The sequence below is a fragment of the Palaemon carinicauda genome, chromosome 9 (assembly GCF_036898095.1).
Source record: "Palaemon carinicauda isolate YSFRI2023 chromosome 9, ASM3689809v2, whole genome shotgun sequence".
Taxonomy (NCBI): Eukaryota; Metazoa; Arthropoda; class Malacostraca; order Decapoda; family Palaemonidae; genus Palaemon; species Palaemon carinicauda.
In genome coordinates this window covers 70421916-70445046 of record NC_090733.1, presented here as the reverse complement: position 1 = coordinate 70445046, position 23131 = coordinate 70421916, and the positions used below count along the sequence as shown (strand labels likewise).

The following is a 23131-nucleotide window of genomic DNA, read 5'->3' as shown; positions in this document are numbered from 1 at the left end:
TTAAAGAGATATTGTCAATATAATGATCTGGATGTTGAGGAGCCACTGTCCGCGACCTACTAACAATGATCATACTCCGAGTTTTATTAGGGTTCAGCCAGATGCCCCATGATTTTAGCTAGATCTTAATTAAAGACCATAAGAAATGAAAGCACACCCAGAAAAGAAAGAAGACAATATAAAGCCTGTTGCTCTTTGAGATTGTCAATAAGGAAAATATTCGTAAATATCAAAATATTTTTCCAAAGATTTGTGGAAAGCCAGATAAGAGATGCTAAACAAACTGAAAATCTGACCGGTGAAAATTATTGTATTTTTAATGAGGAATGAAAGGAAATGATATACTAAAATATATAGTAATAAAAAGAAAATGCGATAAAAGAAATAAAATAAAGAAAGCAAAGGAGTGCCGATGAAAAGACAAATTCCTCTGTCCAATACTGAAGTCGTATTATCCCGAGGCTGAACTGAACATAAACGTTTTGGGGCGCTAACTTCAACATATCAAAAGCCTTTGGACAATATTCGCTATGAGTAGTGAAAGTAAGGTCTTATTGATAATTAATGAAAATCTTTCAGATGTTAAATTTGTGTTTGCGTTGCATAGGAATTTATCTTAATGCTTGACCAAACTATAACTCCCGGTATTTAGTTGGGTTATACTTGTCTATCCTATGGGGGACTCCTGACCGAGTCCGTGACGTTTCGAGTATCAGAATTTCTCTATAGGGTTACAATCTCGCTTTTATTATAGAGTGAATCTTACTGAATAAACCTAGGCTAACGCCCTTTTGCAAAAACATTTTCCTACGGTGTGCTACCCTATGGCCTGGCCTACCATATAACAACACCCATACCCCTATGTAATCCCTAGGGCTACTCTGAGTGGTTGGCTAAAGAAAGGGTAATTTTGTATATTATTCCATGGTGTGATTTCGCGCAAGAAATATATGATTTCCTATAGCAAATAACGTGATTTAACCGATTTTGATGATCATTTCAATCGCAAACAAACAGATCAACCAATTCGGTTAGTTATAAGTTGACGAATTGGTTGATGTTATTACGGATGAAATGAATGAGAAAACCACTTAAATCACGATATCTACTATAGGAAATCATATATTTCCTGTGCGAAATCACACAATGAAATACAATACAAATGAACCATATAAATATTAACACTGTTGACATATATACTGAGTTAAAATATTTAAACAACAGATGTAGGGGACGATAACATTAGCAACGTTACCAATGGTTGACAGAACTACCAACGATGACGAATGGTACACAGTGTTACCAACGACACGATGACATTTCTAGAGATAGAAATGCTAAATATTTCCATACGTAAACTAAATAATATTTCCATATAACTATTAAACAATAAATAGAAAGTACCAAAAGGCCACAGAACCTAACAAACCCACCTAACCTTGCCTAGAAGTACCCCGGTCACCAAACTCATATAATAAGCATTGGGGAATGACTTACTTTGTTTCACAGTACTACCAACGGTGACGAATGGAACACAGAACTACCAACGACACGATGACATTACTAGTGGCAGAAATGATAAATATTTCCATTCGAATATTAAATAATTTTTCCATATAACTGTTACACAATATATAAATAGTACAGAAAGACCACAGAACCTAACAAACCCACCTAACCTTGCCTAGAAGTACCCCGGTCACAAAACCCGTATAATGGCTATTGAGGAATGACTTACTTTTATGAAGAAAACGTCGTAGTATTCGGTAACCTGGGAACAGAAACTTCTCCAATCGACACTAGTTTTCGAAGATATGTCGATACCATCCATGAGGGTCTCATGGTCCGAATGTTTATGCAAAAAGTGGATGGCACATAATATTATCTTCCATGGAGGTAGACGACTATTGTCCAAAAAAGTACCTTTATAGGCAGTAAAGGTATAACCACAACGGCGGTTCTTCTTAGTTTTACGAATGATGGATTCAGAATAGCAATAAAACACGTGAATGACTTGCCTATAAGATAAAACAGAACGACTCTATAACTTGCTCCAACGAAATAGACGAAAAAAGAAACCAAACTTGTAACGAACACCTCACCAGCTCAAAGGTTACAACGGGAAAGGCATTGGAACAAGGGCTATGAAAAACCGCTAATAGGGATAAAGGAAGTGGGGGGGGGTGTGGGGAGATATCTGCATAGGTCTAAGGTGGTGATTGGTTAAGGGAAAAACAAAGAACTCTAGCGGGTAAACATGAATGAACTAAATACGGAAACTAGACCAGAGAAAGGATTTATAAGACACAGAGGAGAGAAAAAGAAATAACCAACAAAAATAAATAAAAACAATATAGGAAAGTAACATGGAATGAACGGTAAATAATATTGAATGGGAATATAAAATGAGATGATCATACCGAGAATTAACTGGATAAAAAAACTAGTCCAGAGTAAGTATTTATGTGCAACCAGGAAGAGAGAAAGAAATAACCAAACAAATAAACCCAATATAGGAAGGTAAAATGGAATGAATGATAAATAATATTGAATGGGAATAAAAAATGAGAAAATAACACGATAATAAAAAGAGTAATTGGGGAGAGGAAACTCCTGCGCAGGGGGGGGGGATATATGCGCAGGTCGGAAACTGATGAAACGAACGTACGTACAAATGGGAAAGGAAATAACCAAACAAATAAACCCAATATAGGAAGGTAAAATGGAATGTATGATAAATAATATTGAATGAGAATATAAAATGAGAAAATAATACGGTAATAAAAAGAGTAATTTGGGAGAGAAACTCCTGCGCAGGGGGGTTATATATGCGCAGGTGCGAACGGACGAACGTACAAATGGGTGCTAATGTTAGCAAGGAATGCTAACATTTGATCTACATCAGGTATGGAATGCTAACATTTAAACTACATCAGGCGTTGGCAGCACTGGTTACTGTATTACTACAAGAAATAACCTTTGAAACGGCTCCTCCCAAATATATCCAGTTATACTGTTTTGTATTTTCCTACGGTTATAATAAATACAAGAAGGAAATGTATAGATAAGAAAAGGACTGATTTACGGTTATATATCGGTTCCCCAGTATGTTTTCCCCACCCACAGTATGTTTTCCCCACCCAAAACCCCGAGTTCCCACTGGGGGTCCCCCATTATCGGAGGATATAGATGTATATATATTTCTGAAACTATTAATTTGCGACGGGAACGAGTGTTATTTTCGAAGGGAGCGTAATTTTTCCTATAAGAAAAAGTAGTTGGAATCCTAGGTTACATTGCCATGGAATAAACTACAATGAAACCAAAGAAAGATTGGAGCTTCTGTATATTGACGGCCAAGACCTCTTGCGTTCATAGAAAATGGGAATTTCCTTGCTGTATGCTAGTCGTTCGTAACCTTTGCTGTTCTACTTCAAAATCCTTACATAGGAATACCCCCTAACGTATAACATCCCCACCTAACCTACAAGCCGTGTCCTTACCCTATTACCTAGTGTGGGGGAGTGCCTCTTTGTGACACCTCATAGACTGCTGTATTCTTGGCTCACCCCGTGTTTTCTCTTGACAAGGAAACAATCATATTTTGTAAAGGAAATCTATCTTATAATCAATAAGAAAGTTTACACTTGTCCTAATGAACTACATTCTCCCCATATATGTTAACAGAAACAAATGTAGCTGGACTTGCGATACTCAATGTAATTGAAATTGGAATCTTTGGAGGTTTAAGTTGCATTATTTTCTTCCAAAGGAATAACTTAACTTTATTTGTTACAACATGAAATACAAACCCTTTTGCTCATTATAAGAGAATATACTTTTGGCGAAGCTGGAAGACTAGCCATAAGAATTTTTGCGAGTGGTAACCACCCCACCGCCAGTTAACGGGGATGGGTGGGTAGGGGGTAGTACTGGCTACCCTGCTCACACACGCTCCTGTGTTCTATCGTCACTTTTACTCTTTGGTTCTTTGGAGAGTGGACGTTTGTATCTCTCCACTCCAACCTTTTTTTTGACAGGCCTTTGACTAATTGGTTCTTTAATTTTTTTTGGTAAAAATATGATACCGTACAGTGGTACCTCTACATACGATCTTAATTCGTTCCAGAAACTGCTTCGTATGTTAAAACAATCGTATGTTGGAGTAAATATTCCCATAAGAATACACTGTAATTTGTATAATTCTTTCCACACCCCAAAAACCTATATTAACTCCTTAATAAATTACTACATATGATTACGCATAACAATAACATAACTGCACAAAATGAAAGAACCATGTAAAAAAGTTAATTATATAGAAATAATAAATAAAAAATGTGTTTTATTGTCACTTTACCTTAGAGACAGGCCAAGGCAGGTGTAGGATTTGCTACGCTAGGAGGAGACGGACGATCGGCGAGAAGGTAGACATGGTGTTAACATGTTCTTTAAATAAGTACTCTCTCTCTCTCTCTCTCTCTCTCTCTCTCTCTCTCTCTCTCTCTCTCTCTCTCTCTCTCTCTCTCTCTCTCTCTTGTTCTTCTTCACTGTTAGTGTTAGAAACGTCTATTATTTTTTTCTGAGAAGAGAGAGAGAGAGAGAGAGAGAGAGAGAGACAGAGAGAGAGAGAGATTAAACAAAAATGTGTTGTGTACATATGATTTTTAACAGCGTTAACGAGTTGAAAGACAATTAAATGTAACTAAAAAAACAATATCAGCAAATCTGTATTCCTTTATTAACTAAAACAAATATTGATACAAACACACTCGTGTGCGTATGCGCAAACACACACACACGTAGGAGGAGACACGATCGGCGAGGAGGTGGAGATGGTTACTGCGATAACGTACCATAACTTACACTACGGAAACTTTAATCTAACTTAGCTTATTTATTTTCTTTTTATTTATATATTTCATATTTTTTCTTTTTTTTTCTTTTGATTTTTAATTTTCATCACTTTCAGTGACGAGTTACGGTACGTTATCGCAGTCACCATCTCTACCTCCTCCCCTACCGTCTGTCTCTACTGCATAGCAATTCTTGCACCTGTGTGTGTGTTTGTGCATACGCACACGAGTGTGTTTGTATCGATATTTGTTTTAGTTAATAAAGGAATTCAGATTAGCTGTTATTACTTTCTTAGTTACATTTAATTGTTTTTCAACTCGTTGACGCTGTTAAAAATCATATGTACTGTAAACACATTTTTGTTTGATATCTCTCTCTCTCTCTCTCTCTCTCTCTCTCTCTCTCTCTCTCTGAAAAAAAAATAATATACGTCTCTAACACTATAATAGCAAAGAAGAACGAGAGAGAGAGAGAGAGAGAGAGAGATTTTATTTAAAGAACATGTTAATGCTATGTTTAGAGAGAAACAGAAAAAGAGAGAAGACTTTTTTAAAAGAGCTTTTGTTTTGTAACTGAAATACAAACCACGCTTTTTCAATATTAAACTTACCCGATAATCATGTAGCTGTCAACTCCGTTGCCCGACAGAATTCTATGGAGGGATACGCCAGCTATCGCAATACTAGAAGGGGGTGTATTTACCAGCGCCACCTGTGGCCAGGTACTCAAGTACTTCTTGTTGACACCTCCTCAATTATTCCTCTGTCGTGCTTCCGGCAAGACGTTCTGGGATACGCTTATGTTCTTGGAGTACTGTATTTTCACGACTTTGGTGAAGTATTTCTCTTTGATTTCGGCTGTCGCTTTACTGGAAACTTCTATATTAGCTTAGTTAGCTTTTGGAATTAATTTGATTAATTTTGGTGACGAGAGAGTATGAACTCTCGTTCACTTTTCAATGGCCGACCCTTCCCTTAGACGGAAGTGTTGGTGTCTAAGAGAGTATAGACTCTCTTTCTTAATTTTGCTTAACAAAAGTTATAGATTTATTTTATATCTCTCCGCCTCTTATAGGCCTCTTCGATTAACTTCCTTTTATTATAAACTCATTAAAATTAATTTTTATATTTGTTTATATTCGACCTTCCTAATAGTAGGCGGTCTTTTACCGAAGTTAATAAACTTTGAGCCCGTCATTTCGGTTTTACCTGTTAACATATTATGCTATTTCCGCCACAGAGTTTGAAAGATTTTCTTTGACAGTCTCGTACTGTTTTCAAAGCTGAACTAACGTTTTGTTTTGTCTCTGCAGTTGTTGACGTTCAGAACGTTCAACTTGCACTCTATCGTTACGATAGAGAAAGAATGTTCACGGTTTCACGTTGCAGTAAGAGTAACCGTGTCTAGCGTTTTGTTCATTCTTTCTTAACTTAATGGTTTTGATCCTAATAAAGGAACTTTTCAGTTTTTTTCCTTTAACAATAATATGTTTTAACGATATATATGATTGGGCTCTTCTCTCAGGTTCTAAGTCAAGAGAGAGAGAGAGAGAGAGAGAGATAGAGACGGAGGGAGAAAGAGGATAAACGTTTCATTCAAGCCTGCCAGGCGTACGAGTAACGTCGTTATCGTTTTTTTGCTCTTCTCCCTAGTCTCTTTAGGGGAAGAAACTAAACGTTTCTAGAGTGATCTAGTGTTTAGTCTCTTTCCAACCACTGAATTATCTTTCATTAGTTTTTTCTGTTACATTGTAATTCTGTTTTCGCAATTACTAACTTTGAGAAAGGATAGAATTGCGTATTTCAGGTACAAACCACTTAAAGTTTCGTGTTCAGTGAAATAAGTGCAAACAGAAATCAAAGTGATAAGTGATTAGTGCGTGAGGGTACTTTTGTGCGCGCCAGTCGTCCTCCCAGTCCGGGACCTCTTGCAAGCTCCCAAGCCCAGGGGAGAAGCAATGTCGAAGGGCATAAGGGTTCAGCAGGCCTTGATCGGCGCACAGAAGTATTCTCGGTGGTTGTGGGCGTGTCTTACCGAGACCGTCACTCCCACCCGCAGACAATTGAGCCCTTATTTTGCTCGTCTGCAGAAGAGATTAGGGGAGAAAATAAAGGCAGAGTAACGCTGGTCTCAGGTCTCAAGACTTCTTAAACGTTAAGTCCAGACCTATGCCAGACGTACGAAGTTAAAGTTCACAACCCGAATGCAGTCATTGGGTTAGCTCTGACTCTCCTCAGTCATCAGTTGATTACACTCCGCCTAAGAGGAGTAAGGTTCTGCCACAACAGATCTCTGCTGTTAAGGCTTTACCTCAGCAGAACTTAGTGTCTGCCGACCCCATACAGTCACAACTTTCGGTCTTGATGCGTGAGTGTCGGGCTGAGAGTGTTGCACCTCCGCCTGCACTCCCTCCACCTGTTCTCGCTCCGCCTGTGCTCGCCCAGCCTGCACCTGCTCCGCCTGTGCTCGCCCAGCCTGCACCTGCTCCGCCTGGTCGCAGCACCATCTGCCAGGCGTACGATGTTGTGAACTCTACTACAGTCCATGCAAGCACAGCTTTCGGACTTGATGAGTGAGTGTCGGGCTGAGAGTGTTGCTCCTCCGCCTCCGCCTACACTCCCTCCTCCTACACTCGCTCCGCCTGATCACAGTACCTTCTGCCAGGCGTATGATGTTGTGGACTCTTACTACAGTCCATGCAAGCACAGCTTTCGGACTTGATGCGTGAGTGTCGGGCTGAGAGTGTTGCTCCTCCGCCTCCGCCTACACTCCCTCCACCTACTCTCGCTCCGCCTGATCGCAGTACCACCTGCCAGCAGTTCCACCTGCCAGGCGTACGATGTTGAGACACGTGCTGAGTTTGCTGTTCCCTGTGGTGTTCAGCCTCCGCCTTTCTTAAGGCAACCTTTACATTGGGATCAGGAGGATTATACCTCTCTTCCTCCGCCTCCACTTGCTGCTCCACCAGTGATGCAACACTCGGTTGAGGTACAACAACCTCTCCCGTCCATGAGTCAGTTTCCTCAGCTCTTGCTGCAGCGAGCTCAACCCTCCATAAGGCAAGCACCACAACACCTTAGCCTTGCGCCTCAGGAGCCTCAGCTTGCGAGACATTTACCTTGTTCTGCGCAGCCTCTTCCTCATCGCGCTCCGCTCACACCACAGGAACTGGAACTTGCTACTCCGCTTCCGCCAACCGCTCAGCAAGCGCAACCCTTGGGTTCAACCACTCATGCTAGGAGTCAGCCTCCTCCACCCATGCGCCTTCCTTCTGCTTGTCTTTTATTCAGCCTTTGCAGACTGAACCTCAGGTGTTCCCTCATCGGAGTCTTGAAGAGGAAACCACACTATTGTTGTTCCAGCTCGTTCTGACTCTGCTGTTCAGCATACCATGGTTTAAACCCCATGCAAGCATGCATAAAGCACTCTAGCACTGGTCATGGAATTTCTGAGAAATGTTAAACGCCATGCACACGCTCTGCTTTCCTTTCAGCAGGCTCTGCTTACAGCAGGCTCTGCTTACTACATGCTCAGCATTCAGCATGCTCTGCATTCAGCATGCTCTGCATACAACATGCTCTGCATACAGCATGCTCTGCATTCAGCATGCTCTGCATACAACATGCTCTACATACAGCATGCTCTGCATACAGCATACTCTGCATACATCATGCTCTGCATACCTTACCGCATGCTTCTCAACACATCTTGGGTTGTTGCCAACTCACTAGACTGTCAAGCAGTTTCATAACGTTGCCTTCTAGTCTGCTGCTTTGCACCAGTGAACCCTCACTCAGAGAACTTAGCTTTTCTAGGATAAGGTCCCTGTAGATGAGAAAGTTCTTTTCTCCCTCCTTCTGATATTCCCTTGAGGACTCTGTCATTTGGAGGGAGCCTTTAGCTGCATAACCTCTTATGGACTTTTATTTAAGCATAACATGCTTACAGGGAAGGTAATGGTTACACTTCAGCCGCTAATCCCGTCTGTTACCACACCTGCTCCCATAGACCTTGAGCTGTGTTGCATGACATGCAGTCCAAGCTTAGTCCTTGTTAGAGGATTTTTTGTTTACGGAGTCAATGTGTCACGGGGAAGACGTTCAACAACCAACAGAAGGGACTTGTTGTGACGCAGTGCGGCAACCTCAGCAACCCGTTAAGGAGTTGTCTGTACGACCCAGACAGTCTAGACAGATTCGGGTTGTCACTGTACTTCCTCGCTTGCCCATGATTGACAGTTTACAGACTGTGCAGCAGTATCATGATCTTGTGTCCGGCTCCGTCAGACGACTGGCTTTTAAGAGCTCCCTCAAGTCGTCGCTGTCTGGAGATTTTCAAATGGACTATGGATCTGACCAAGGAACTGGGCCTCCTGGTCAATTTTGAGGAGTCTCAGCTCGTTCCATCCCAGACCATTGTCTCCTTGGGTATGGATCTTCAGAGTCGAGCTTTTCGGACTTGTCCGTCGGCCCCAAGGATCTTCCAAGCCCTAGAATGCATCCAGAGCATGCTGAGAAGGAACCGATGCTTAGTCAGGCAGTGGATGAGTCTAACAGGGACACTTTCATCGCTGGCCCTTTTCATCGAGTTAGGGAGACTCCTCCTCCGCCCCCTTCAGTATCATCTAGCTGCTCACTGGATAAAGGACATGACGCTAGAGACGGGCTCAGTTCCTGTTTCCGAAGAGATGAGGTCTACTCTAACGTGGTGGAAGAACAGCATTCTTCTCAAGGAAGGTCTACCTTTGGCTGTTCAGACCTCCGACCACCGTCTCTTCTCGGACGCATCGGACACGGGCTGGGGTGCGACACTGGACGAACAGGAATGCTCGGGAACATGGAATCAGGAGCAAAGGACACTTCACATCTATTGCAAGGAGTTGTTGGCAGTTCATTTGGCCTTGATAAACTTCAAGTCCCTCCAGCTTAACAAGGTGGTGGAGGTGAACTCCGACTACACCACAGCCTTGGCTTTCATCTCCAAGCAGGGAGGGACTCATTCGAGGAAGTTGTTCGAGATCGCAAGGGACCTCCTCATTTGGTCAAAAGATCGAAAGCTCACGCTGGTAACGAGGCTCATTCAGGGCGATATGAATGTCATGGCAGATCGCCTCAGCCGGAAGGGTCAGGTCTTCCCCACAGAGTGGACCCTTCACAAGAATGTTTGCAGCAGACTTTGGGCCTGTGGGGTCAGCCAACCATAGATCTATTCGCTACCTCGATGACCAAGAGGCTCCTCTTGTATTGTTCTCCGATTCCAGACCCAGCAGCAGTTCGCGTGGATGCCTTTCTGCTGGATTGGTCCCATCTCAACCTGTATGCATTCCCGCCGTTCAAGATTGTCAACAGGGTACTTCAGAAGTTCGCCTCTCACAAAGGGACACGGCTGACGTTGGTTGCTCCCCTCTGGCCCGCGAGAGAATGGTTCACTGAGGTACTGCAATGGCTGGTCGACGTTCCCAGGACTCTTCCTCCTAGAGTGGACCTTCTGCGTCAACCTCACGTAAAGAAGGTACACCCAACCTCCACGCTCTTCGTCTGACTGCCTTCAGACTATCGAAAGACTCTCAAGAGCTAGAGGCTTTTCGAAGGAGGCAGCCAGAGCGATTGCCAGAGCAAGGACGACATCCACTCTCAGAGTCTATCAGTCTTAATGGGAAGTCTTCCGAAGCTGGTGCAAGGCCAATGCAGTTTTCCTCAACCAGTACCAATGTAACCCAGATTGCTGACTTCCTGTTACATCTAAGGAACGTAAGATCCCTATCAGCTCCTACGATCAAGGGTTACAGAAGTTTGTTGGCAGCGGTTTTCCGCCACAGAGGCTTGGATCTTTCCTCCAACAAAGATCTACAGGACCTCCTTAGGTCTTTTGAGACCTCAAAGGAACGTCGGTTGTCCACTCCAGGCTGGAATCTAGACGTGGTCCTAAGGTTCCTAATGTCATCAGGATTTGAACCGCTCCAATCAGCCTCTTTTAAGGACCTCACATTAAAAACTCTTTTCCTCGTGTGCTTAGCAACAGGTAAAAGAGTAAGTGAGATCCACGCCTTCAGCAGGAACATAGGTTTCACATCTGAAACGGCTACATGTTCCTTGCAGCTCGGTTTTTTGGCTAAAAACGAGCTTCCTTCCCGTCCTTGGCCTAAGTCGTTCGAGATCCCAAGCCTGTCCAACATGGTGGGGAACGAACTGGAGAGAGTACTTTGCCCAGTTAGAGCTCTTAAGTACTATCTAAGAAGGTCAAAACCATTACGAGGACAATCAGAAGCCTTATGGTGTGCTATCAAGAAGCCTTCTCTACCAATGTCTAAGAACTCAGTTTCTTACTACATCAGGCTTCTGATTAGAGAAGCAAATTCTCATCTGAAGGAAGAAGACCTTGCTTTGCTGAAGGTAAGGACACATGAAGTGAGAGCTGTGGCTACTTCAGTGGCCTTCAAACAGAACCGTTCTCTGCAGAGTGTTATGGATGCAACCTATTGGAGAAACAAGTCAGTGTTCGCATCATTCTATCTCAAAGATGTCCAGTCTCTTTACGAGTACTGCTACACCCTGGGTCCATTCGTAGCAACGAATGCAGTAGTAGGCGAGGGCTCAGCCACTACATTCCCATAATCCCATAACTTTTTAACCTTTCTCTTGAATACTTTTTATGGGTTGTACGGTCGGCTAAGAAGCCTTCCACATCCTTGTTGATTTGGCGGGTGGTCAATTCTTTCTTGAGAAGCGCCAAGGTTAAAGGTTGTGATGAGGTCCTTTAGTATGGGTTGCAGCCCTGTATACTTTAGCACCTTTGAGTTGATTCAGCCTCCCAAGAGGAACGCTGCGCTCAGTAAGGAAGACGATCTTATTAAAGGCAGAGTAACGGTTCAAGTCGACTTCCTTACCAGGTACTTATTATTTCATTGTTATTGTGGATAACTGATTATATGAAATATGGGATACTTAGCTATTCTTTAATCTTGTACACTGGTTTTCACCCACCCCCCTGGGTGTGAATCAGCTACATGATTATCGGGTAAGTTTAATATTGAAAAATGTTATTTTTATTAATAAAATAAATTTTTGAATATACTTACCCGATAATCATGATTTAATCGACCCTCCCTTCCTCCCCATAGAGAACCAGTGGACCGAGGAATAATTGAGGAGGTGTCAACAAGAAGTACTTGAGTACCTGGCCACAGGTGGCGCTGGTAAATACACCCCCTTCTAGTATTGCGATAGCTGGCGTATCCCTCCATAGAATTCTGTCGGGCAACGGAGTTGACAGCTACATGATTATCGGGTAAGTATATTCAAAAATTTATTTTATTAATAAAAATAACATATTTACATGGGGTAATTACTTCGGCGTAGCTGAATGACGAGCCATAAAAGTTTTAGTGGGGTAGGGAGGGGTAGCTAGCTAACCCCCCCCCCCTCACACACGCCGGTGAAAGGCTCACTTTAATTTTTGCTCGGGAAGAGAACAGACCTGTCTGTGCTCTCCCTCGCTTTGACTGCCATAATTAATCTGTCTTTTTGCTTTTTCTTTTTACAGTGTGACTGAAGTTGGCCTCTGCCGTTATGCGTACGTGCCCTGGACTTCCTGGCCGCCCTTGTGGGACCTTTATGTCGGCGGTCGACACAGATCCCCACACCTTGTGTCCTCACTGTAGGGGCCAACGGTGTGATAGTGGTAACGTATGTGTTGAATGTAGGGAGTGGTCTACCTCCCAGTGGGAGAGGTTTGCCTGGCGCCGTAAGAAGAAGGCCAAGAGGGATCTTTCTCCTTCAGAGGCTTCTCTGAAGAGAGAAAATTCCAGGACTTCTTCTTCCGTTGCCCTTTCCTCCTCCGAAGCTCCCCCTCGAGCGGCCTCATCCGAGAGGCCGGCGAGTGGTAGAGTAGACTGCTGTGCTTTTGACCGATCCCGGGGTTCGGGAGAGGTCGTTGCCTCCCATAGCGAGGCAGCTGCCCCTCCTCCCTCGGAGGAGGGTTTTGTGTCTAACAATGATTTATCGCAGCTTTGGGCTTCCTTGGGGCTTCAGGGTTCGCCCTCCAAGGAAGCCCTGATTGACATGATCAAACTGGGTGCAGCCGTCAAACAATCGCCAACTACAGCGGAGATAGATCCTCTGTCTGTGGTTGATGTTGTTGTGACGTAGACATCCCGTGGGTCTAGCCAAACTCCTGTTCCTGTGGCTAGACATCCTGTGGGTCTAGCCAAACTCCTGTTCCTGTGGCTGAGGTAGCTGAAGGCTTAGACTCTCCCTCCGAACATCCTTTGAGGGAGGATCTAAGTCCCACGGTCTCTCCTGCCGGCGATTTTCTCCTTCGGGGGAGTTCGCTTACAGAGACTCCTCTTCGGAGGCCCATTAATGGTCAGCTTGCTGATCCCACGGCCCCTCGTGGGCGTATAAGGCGGAAGGCTTGTCCTCCCCTTCGCTGTAGAGCCCTATCTTCCCCTTATAAGGGAGTTTAGAGGCGCCTCTTCGGCTCGTCGTCGTCACAATCCTCTGCGGGGGAGACGACTCGCCGTTCTCCTGTCCTGCCAGCTACCAACCTAGACCTCTCCGGGGATCGTTCGCGATCCCCTTCGGAGGATGGTCGTCCTTCGGGACATTGTGACCTGTCGCCCAGACCATCCACTTCCAGAGTTCCTGTTGCGCGTGACGCGCCACCTGTTACTGTCACTGCGCAGTCTCCGGGGCCTTCGGGGCTGAAGGGTCTTGAGTGCAAAACTGCGCTTCTTGCCCTCAAGTGCCAGGCACCGCCTGAGCGCTTGCATGCTGATGTTGCTGCTGTTCCTGACTTGGCGCCTCGGCGCTCACCCTCAGGCGTTCGCGTCTCCGTTCCTGTTACGCGCCAGGGTCCCCCTGCGCGCCCACGCCCTTCGGCACCCCGGCGCCCTCCAGCAGTTCCTGAGGTAGCGCACCAGCGCTCACCTGTGCATACGCGTCCAGTTCCTGATACGTTGCTCCAGCGCTCACCTGCGCATACGCGCCCACCGGTGCCCCAGAGGCCACCTGCGCCATCGCGCCCATCAGCAGTTCCTGAGTTAGCGCGCCAGCGCATACGTGCTCAGTTCCTGACCTGGCGCTCCTGCGCTCACCTGCGCATACGCGTCCACCGGCGCCCCAGCGGCCACCTGCGCTCACGCGCCCTCCAGCGCCTCGGCGCCCTCCAGTTCCTGCTTCGTCGCGTGCGGTCCAGGAGGCACCTAAGCTGGCGCACAGGAGCCCACAGGTTCACAACATCTCTACCTCCCCTGACGACGAATCCAGTGTCATTGAGCTCCCTTGCCATGGGATCAGCAAGGGGGCAGGCCCTTCGGGCAGAAGTCCAGACCATGTTGAAGAAGGTCGCTCTCCAAGAGGTCCTCGACGGGTCCCCAGGCTTCTTCAGTCGACTCTTTCTTTTAAAGAAGGCGTCTGGAGGCCGGAGATCAGTCATCGACCTCTTGGCTCTGATCAAGTTTGTCAAACAAACTCCGTTCAGCATGGAGACCGCAGACACGGTCAGACTTGCAGTGAGACCACAAGACTTCATGTGTACACTGGATCTGAAGGACGCGTACTTCCAGATCCCAGTCCATCTGTCTTCAAGGAAGTACAGTACTTAAGATTCAGCCTAGACAACAAGGAGTACCAGTTCAAGGTGCTGTGTTTCGGTCTCCCCACAGCACCACAGGTTTTCACCAGAGTGTTCACCCTAATATCGTTGTGGGCACACAGGATCGGCATCCGTCTCCTCCGTTATCTGGACGACTGGGTGATCCTAGCAGACTCGGCGTTATCCCTTCTTCACCACCGAGACAAACTTCTGGGACTTTGCCAGGATCTGGGGATCATGGTAAATCTCGAGAAGTCCTCTCTGCTTCCCACTCAAAGACTGGTATACCTAGGCAAGATTATAGACACCAATCTCCACAAAGCCTTCCCATCAGACGACAGGATAGCAAGGCTGAGGAAGGTCGCAAGTCCTTTTCTCAGACGAGAAGAACTTTCAGCCCAATTGTGGTTACGTGTCCTCGGTCACCTCTCATCTTTGGCTCGTCTAGCTCCCAACGGTTGCCTCAGGATGAGATCCCTCCAGTGGCGACTCAAGTCCCGGTGGAATCAAGGTCACGATTCCCTAGTCGTCATGATCCCTATGGGACCTGCGGAACGGACCGACCTCCAGTGGTGGGTGACAGACGAAGAGGAGTGGATCTTCTCGTCCTCCCTCCGGATTTGATGCTGTTTTCGGGCGCCTCAAAGAAAGGGTGGGGGCCCCACTTTCTGCACCACAGGACCTCAGGCCTGTGGTCAGAATCAGAAAAGTGCCACCATATAAATCTTCTAGAGATGAAGGCCGTCTTCCTGGCCCTTCAACAGTTCCAACAATACCTGGCAGGTCACTCTGTGGTGGTGATGAGGGACAACACCACAGTAGTGGCTTACATCAACAAGCAAGGAGGTACCTTTTTGAAGCAGCTATCCCATCTTGCAGTAGAGATACTGAGATGGACCGAAGTCCACTCGATTCCAGTATCGGCACGTTTCATTCCAGGCAAGAGGAATGTGCTCGCCGACAATCTGAGCAGAGCGTCTCAGATAGTGAGTACCGAGTGGTCTTTGGATCATCTAGTAGCCAACAAAGTCCTGACTTTGTGGGGTTCCCCGACTGTGGATCTGTTCGTAACAGCTTTGAATTTCAAGCTTCCGCTGTACTGCTCCCCAGTCCCGGATCCCAAGGCGCTCTGGCAAGATGCCTTCCAACAACGGTGGGACATCATCGATGTGTACGCCTTTCCCCCGTTCTATCTGATGAAGAGGGTACTCAACAAGACCAGAATATCGGTCAATCTTTCAATGACCCTCATAGCTCCGCTATGGTATCACGCAGAATGGTTTCCGAACCTTGTGCAAGTCCTAACGGAACTTCCGAGAGAACTCCTTCCGCGACACGATCTACTCAGACAACCACATGCCAACATCTTCCACAAAGCCGTAGCTTCGCTACGACTTCACTCCTGGAGACTATCCAGCATCTCCTCGCTGAGAGAGGATTTTCGCAACAAGTTGTGATCAGGATGTCTGGACATCTGCGAAAATCATCCGCATCTGTCTACCAGGCAAAGTGGAAAGTCTTCTGTGGTTGGTGTCAATCAAGGGGTATCTCTCCACTCAATGCCACTATTCCAACAATAGCGGAGTTCCTCGTGTATTTGCGGGAAGAAATGCGCCTTTCAGTCTCGGCGGTGATAGGCTATCGCTCAGCCTAAAGTGTAGCCTTTAGGCTCAGAGGAATGGACATTTCTTCTTCGCTGGAACTTTCCCTACTCATACGAAGTTACGAACTTACCTGCCCTCAGTCGGAAGTGAGACCTCCTCCATGGAACGTGGTTCGAGTTCTCAGGTCTCTTAAGAGACCTCCCTACGAACCATTACTCCAGGCTTCAGATCGCCACCTAACTTGGAAGACGGTGTTCCTACTAGCTTTGGCTTCGGCCAAGCGAGTCAGTGAACTTTATGGTCTCTCGTATGACATCGCCCATTCAAGGGGATGGGGGGAGGTAACGTTCAAATTCGTCCCTGAGTTTATTGCTAAGACTCAGAATCCGGGGGTGGCGGACCCTCGGTTCGACTCCTTCCAGATCTCGAGTCTCCGTTCTGTAACAGATGACCCAAACCATCTCCTACGGTGACGCAAGTTCTTCAGGCTGGGGTGTGGAAATGTCAGACGACCTTCACAGCCCACTACCTGCAAGACGTGACCCAGAGAAGGCTCGATACGTTCTCTATCGACCCTGTGGTGGCTGTACAACAGCTGGTTTAAAACCTTAGGCTCCTTATTGGACAAGTAGCAGAAGGTTGAGGGCATTGTTACCCGGTCTTAGTCTGCATGAATGAAAAGGTTTGTCTAGCCCTTATTCTTTTCTTCATCTTCCCCTCTCTTGGGGAAAGAAGCATCCTGGGTTCTCTGCACAGCTGACCTCAAACCATTGCAGGTAAACCATGTTTCCTTGTGTTCCTAGTATTAGGCTAATACTGTCACGTCCCCATACCCTGAGGAGGTGGTATTGGGAGAGTCCTAGCCTAAAGTTTCCATCTAAAGGACTACAGGTCAACTTCCTAGGACGAGTCACACTTTATTATACCTTCACACACAGCTTGCGTAGGCCGCAGTCCTTGCGTAGCAAGGTTCAAGTGAGGTACAGGGACTCCTTATTGTTGAGTGCTGATACACTCAAATAACGAGCCCCCGGGCAAAGCCAAAAGCCAGTACTTTCTAATGGGTGAGTCACCCCTATTAAATAGCATGGTTTGTATGTCAGTTACAGAACAAATGACAAATTCGTAGATAATTTGTATTTTTCCTAACTATACAAACCTTAGCTATTTAATCAAACTTGCCCGCCAGCCCTATCCCCCTTGAAGTCCTACCTCCAAGCAAAGTGAGCTCAAGCACAGGTGTGTGTGAGGTGGGGGGTAGCAAGCTACCCTCCCCTACCCCCTGCTAACTAGCGGTGGGGTATTAAACCCCCGGTCAAATTCTAATGGCTCGTCATTTCAGCTACGCCGAAAGTAATACCCCTATTAAATAGCTAAAGTTTGTATAGTTAGGAAAAATATAAATTATCTACGAATTTGTCATTTTTCCTAACTATACAAACCGTAACTATTTATACAAACTTGCCCGCCAGCCTTATCCCCCTTGAAGTCCTACCTCCAAGCAAAGTGAGCTAAATCACAGGTGTGTGAACGGGAGTGGTAGCAAGCTACCCCCCCTACCAACCGCTAACTAGCGGCGTGGGTAGTTAACTCGCTAAATTTTAATGGCTCATCATTACAGCTCCGCCGAAAGTATAACCCTTAATAAATAGCTAAGATTTGTATAGTTAGAAAAAACACAAATTATCTACAAATTTGTCATTTTTGTTGGTTTTCAGTACCTGTTTATTCAGCAAGCTGAATGGAAGAAAAGATAATAGGGAAATTTGAGGTTCTAGCTGGGTCCCCGTGCCCAGTATAAAAAATCGAGGGGTGGTGCCCAGTGCCCAGTTCTCTTGACTGTTTACCTGTTGCCCAGATTTCAGGGTATTCAACCGTTTGATCTTTTTGTGCAGTGAACGTTGTGGTTGGCTTTCAGAAAATAGGCAATCTGCGTGCTACATCTGCCAACAGTCCGCAAACCACTGCAGTGTAACCTATAATTGTTCCAATACTATTGCATCCCTCTACCCTGGCGCGGTGGTATTGGAAATGTCTCGGTCTCCTCGGTTACTTCTTACACGACTCGGAATAACTTTTACCTTGATAGTCACATTGCTAATATTTCATCACACACAGTTTGCGTAGGCCGCAGACCATTCTTAGCAGGTTTAGTGAGGTGTTACGGTCTCCTTATTTGTGCACTAACCTGTACAATAGGGAGTAACCTGGGTAAGGCCAAAAAGCCAGATTGGCAGGTATATCCACCCTCCTAATGAGTGAGTAACCCCTATGAATAGCTTTGGTTTGTATTCCAGTTACGGAACAAATGACGAATTTGGAAGTACTGTAATTTGTATTTTTCCCAATGAGACAAACCTTAGCTATTTATACATACTTTCCCACCAACCCTGTCCCCCATAAAAGTCCTACCTCCAAGCACAGTGAAGCTCAGTCACAGTTGTGTGAGTGAGGAGTGTAGCTAGCTACCCTACCTACCCCCCGCTAACTAGAGGGATGGGTAGTCAACCCCCGCTAAATTCTAATGGCTCGTCTTTTCAGCTTCGCCGAAAGTAATACCCCTATAAATAGCTAAGGTTCGTATTGTTAGGAAAAATACAAAGTACTTTCAAATTTGTAATTTTAAATATTTAACTTAGCCGGTGAATATATAATAGCTGCTGCTCCAGCGGCTCGACAGAAAAAACACACAAAAACTCGCGAGCGATTGCTATGAAGATCCTGGTGTGCCCACCAGCGCCAACTATCGGTCAGATACCACACATGCATGTAAACAAGCCTCAATTCTTCTCTGCCGACCTTGACGACAAGACGTATCAACTCTCGCTGTATAACCTGGAGTTTTCAATATTTAACTTAGCCGGTGATTATATAGCTGCAACTCTGTTGCCTGACAGACAACTCTACGGTAAAAACTCGCCAGCGATCGCTACACAGGTTGCGGGTGTGCCCAACAGCGCTATCTGTCGTCCAGATACCCAGTACTCAATGTAAACAAAGACTCTATTTTCTCTCTATCGAGCTATCGACAAGACGTACTTACTCGCTGTTGCTAAACTGGAGTTTTTTCACAACTAATTGGTGAAGTACTTTATTCTAGTTTTGAGCTTTCGCTATGCAGGTGTTTTATCTTCATCTTAAATCTTGAACTCGTTTTGGATAGATTTAATTATGGTGACAAAGAGAGTATGGACTTTCTTTCACTTTTAAATGGCCGACCCTTCCTCCGCCTTTATTAGGCCTCTTCGATTAACTTTCCATTTATTATAAACATATAAAAATAAATTTTAATGTTTTGTTTATATAGACCTTTCCTGAGAGTAGGCGGTCCTAACTTGGAAACCGAAGTTAATCAACGTTGAGCCCTTTATATCGTAATTAGCTTTTAAAGGATTTAAAACTTTTTAAATGTAATATTTTATGAAAGAATTTCTTTGATAGTCTTCGTACTGTTTTCAAAGATGAACTAACGTTTTGTTTATTTATCCTACGCAGTTGTTGACGTTCAGGACGTTCAACATGCGCTCTATCGTTACGATAGAGAGAGAGTGTATCACGGTTTCACTTTGCAGTAAGAGTAAATCGATTCTGACGTTTTGTTCATTCTTTCTTAGCTTAAATGTTTTAAATTCTATTTTAAAGGAACTTTTTATTTGAAAAACCTTTCAGTTTTTTCCTTTAGTCAAATAACATGTTTTTTTGACGAAATATATTTGGGCTCTTCTCTTAGGTGCGAAATCAAGAGAGAAAGAGAGAGAGAGATAGAGACGGAGGGAGAGAGAGGAGAAAAAACGTTCCGTTCAAGCGGGTAACGTTGTTCTCGAGTTACTCTCGTCCCTAGTCGCTGTACGGGGAGGAAGGATAAAACGTTTTTAGTTTTTTATTCTCGTCCCCAGGCTATGTGCGGTGAGAGATTGAAAACGTAGTTATATGAACTAGTGTTTAGTCTCTTTCCCAGCCACTGATTTTTTTATCTTAAAATATGTTTTCTGTTTTTTGCTGGTATTAATGAGCTTGCATTATACGACTGATTTCGCAATTACTACCTTTTAATGAAGGGTAGAATTGCGTGTTTCAGGTAGAAATCAGTAAAAGTTTCGATTTCAGTGAAATAAGTGCAAAACAGAAAATCGAAGTGATAAAGTGATATGCGCAAAGTGTTACAGTGTTGCGTCCGAGGGTTCGTCTGTTCGTGCCTGTCGTTCACCTAGTCCGGGACCTCTTGCATGCTCCCAAGCCCAGGGGAGAAGTAATGTCAAACGACTTATGGGTTGGAGAGGCCTTGATCAACGAACAGACGTTTTCCCTCTATGGTATCGGGTGTATCTTACCAAGATCTCCCCTACCATAAGACGAGAGAGACGTTGTTTCTCCTCGTCATCCGAAGGCTTTTCGCATAAGAAACCTGTCACAAGGTTTCGAAGCCCTTAAGCGAAAGTCAGTCCTTTCAGGACAGGTCCAGCGTCCTGGTTACAACCATTAGGACAGCTCTGACCCTATGCAGTCATCGGATAACTGCTCGCCGCCTAACAAAAGCGTAACACAGACTCCGAGAGTCTTTTTTTGTTGGCAAAGTGCTGCGGTCACAGACGTTACCCTCGTCTCTTACCACAACCATTTCCGTTGATCCTTAATGGGTTGTATGGCAAGACATGCAGTATATGCTTACCTCCCTTATGGAAGACTATTCTGCCGATTAGTCCGTTGAGTCTAGCCGTTTATCTCATCGATATCCTGGCTTTCAGCCAACCTAACGTTCCTTTGTGCTTACTGTTGACGTTGGCGTAGCTTAGTCACGTCAGTCAGGTTGTTTAGAACCACACTCGATGCGGTCTCGTGTGGTTTTTCAGCCGCATTTGGACGTTAGGCCACTTGCTGATGCTCCTGTTGACGTTCAAGACGTTCACTAACAATCGGAGTTGACTTGTTTTGACGCTGTGCGTCAACCTCCGCATTCTAGAGTTGTTTTGACTGCTCAGTCTAGGCAGTCAAAGCAGTCTCGAGTGGACGCTGTGCGTCCTCACGCACCTGTTGTGGTTGACAGTTCAGTTGTTGACAGTTCACAGACTGTCAAGCAGTTACATGACGTTGCGTTCTGGTCCGCTACTAATGCACCAGTGAGTGTGGACTCTGCTTGTAAAGCATTGCCACCACGGTAGGTCTCTCCCTTGCTTGAGACTCAGCTTTTATCGGACAAGGTTCCTGTAGATGAGGAAGTTGCTTTTCCCCCTCCTACTGATATTCCCTTGAGGACTCTGTCAGATGGAGAGGAGCCTAAAGCTGCTTAGCCTCCTATGGACTTTAATTAAATCATGATGATTTTTTTAAGGATCTTTGTCCGGATCTTTTTGTAACTGCTGCTCCTCGTTCGCCTAAACGTCAGAGCTTACACTAGGCCTAGCTACTTCGAAGCCGTTGTTTTTAAGCTAGTGCTCTCTCGCTCTCCTAGAGAGCTTTACGTTGGCTAGGCGACTGGTTTTTCACCAGGAGGAGTTTGGGGGATACATCCTTTGCTTTCCCTTCTTTTAAACTGGTTTATAGAGCGAGAGTCTGATATGACACGAGAGAAGTTCTCGGCTTGGGAGTTCATGCCTCTGCCCAGATAGACTTCTCAATTCTCGTAGACTCTCCCTGGCGCCTGGCCAGGAGATGCTCCAAGTTGTTTACAGGTCAACTTCACAGCTGTTTTCGAGCCTTTGAAGTTTTGCTGTACAATTATGTCATGCATAACAAGGCTTTCAGGGATGGTAAGCGGTACCGCCTCAGTCGCTAACCCCGTCTGTTGCCACACCTGCTCCCGTAGACCCTAAATGGGCTTTGCTGCAAGACATGCAGTCCAAGCTTGCGTCCTTGATAGAGGACTTTAATGCGGAGAAGGTTGCTACCGAACCTTCTGGCCAACAACCTTCCAACCGGTCGGTTGTGCGCCCTGTTGACGCTGAGGTAACCTACTCGCGTCTGCCAGTTGAGGTGGTTCCTCCACCGATGCGACCCAGTGTGGGTTGCCAGCCGCACGTTGACGTTAAGCGACGCTCGGAGGTGGTTGTTGACGTTCAGGACGTTCAACAACCAGCAGAGGTGACTTGTTTTGACGCAGTGCGTCAACCTCAGCAACCCGGTAGGGTGTTGACTGCACAACCCAGACGGTCTAGACAGTCTCGGGTTGACGCTGTGCTTCCTCGCGCACCCATGGTTGTTGACAGTTCACAGACTGTGCAGCAGTTCCATGATGTTGCGTCCGGGTCCGTCACGCATCCACCAGTGCGACCGGACTCAGCGAGCCAGACGTTGCCCACTCCGTTGCCGTTTCCTCATCAGTTTTCGGATGAGGAACCCTCTGATGAGGACGTTGCTGAACAACAAGACGATCAGCCCCCAGAATAGATCAAGCCCTGCTATCCATCCAGAAGATGCTGAAGAAGGAACGCTGCTCAGTCAGGCTGTGGATGAGTCTGGTAGGGACGCTGTCATCCGTGGAACAATTTGTGTCACTAGGAAGACTACACCTCCGTCCTCTTCAATACCATCTAGCTTTTCACTGGAAAAAGGACAAGACGCTAGAAGCGGTCTCGATCCCGGTTTCCGAAAAGATAAAGTCTTGTCTGACTTGGTGGAAGGACAATATCAACCTAAGAGAGAGTTTTCCCCTGGCTGTTCAGACTCCCAACCACGTTCTCTTCTCGGACGCATCGGACGTGGGCTGGGGCGCGACACTAGACGGTCGGGAATGCTCAGGACTGTGGAACTCGAGTCAGAGGAGCATGCATATCAACTGCAAGGAGCTGTTGGCAGTACATCTGGCCTTGAAAAGCTTCAAGTCTCTCCTTCGAGGCAAAGTGGTGGAAGTTAACTCGGACATCACCATGGCCTTGGCGTACATCTCCAAACAAGGAGGTACCCACTCACTGACGTTGTACGAGATCGCAAGGGACCTGCTCATCTGGTCAAAAGGTCAAGACATCTCCCTAGTAACGAGGTTCATCCAAGGCGACTTGAACGTCATAGCAGATTGTCTCAGTCGGAAAGGGCAAGTAATTCCAACCGAATGGACCCTCCACAAGGATGTGTGCAAGAGA

At 45.6% G+C, this 23131-nt stretch overlaps 1 protein-coding gene across 1 annotated transcript in view; it reads left to right on the top strand.

Moving 5' to 3' along the window:
- Positions 1-413: 413 nt before the first annotated feature.
- The window catches only part of LOC137646990 (RNA N6-adenosine-methyltransferase mettl16), a 570608-nt gene continuing 547890 nt past the window's right edge, over positions 414-23131 (top strand). The window contains exon 1 of the mRNA XM_068380072.1: positions 414-543. Coding sequence (XP_068236173.1) covers positions 531-543 — 13 coding nt within the window. The 5' untranslated portion in view covers positions 414-530. The remainder of the gene's footprint in view (positions 544-23131) is intronic.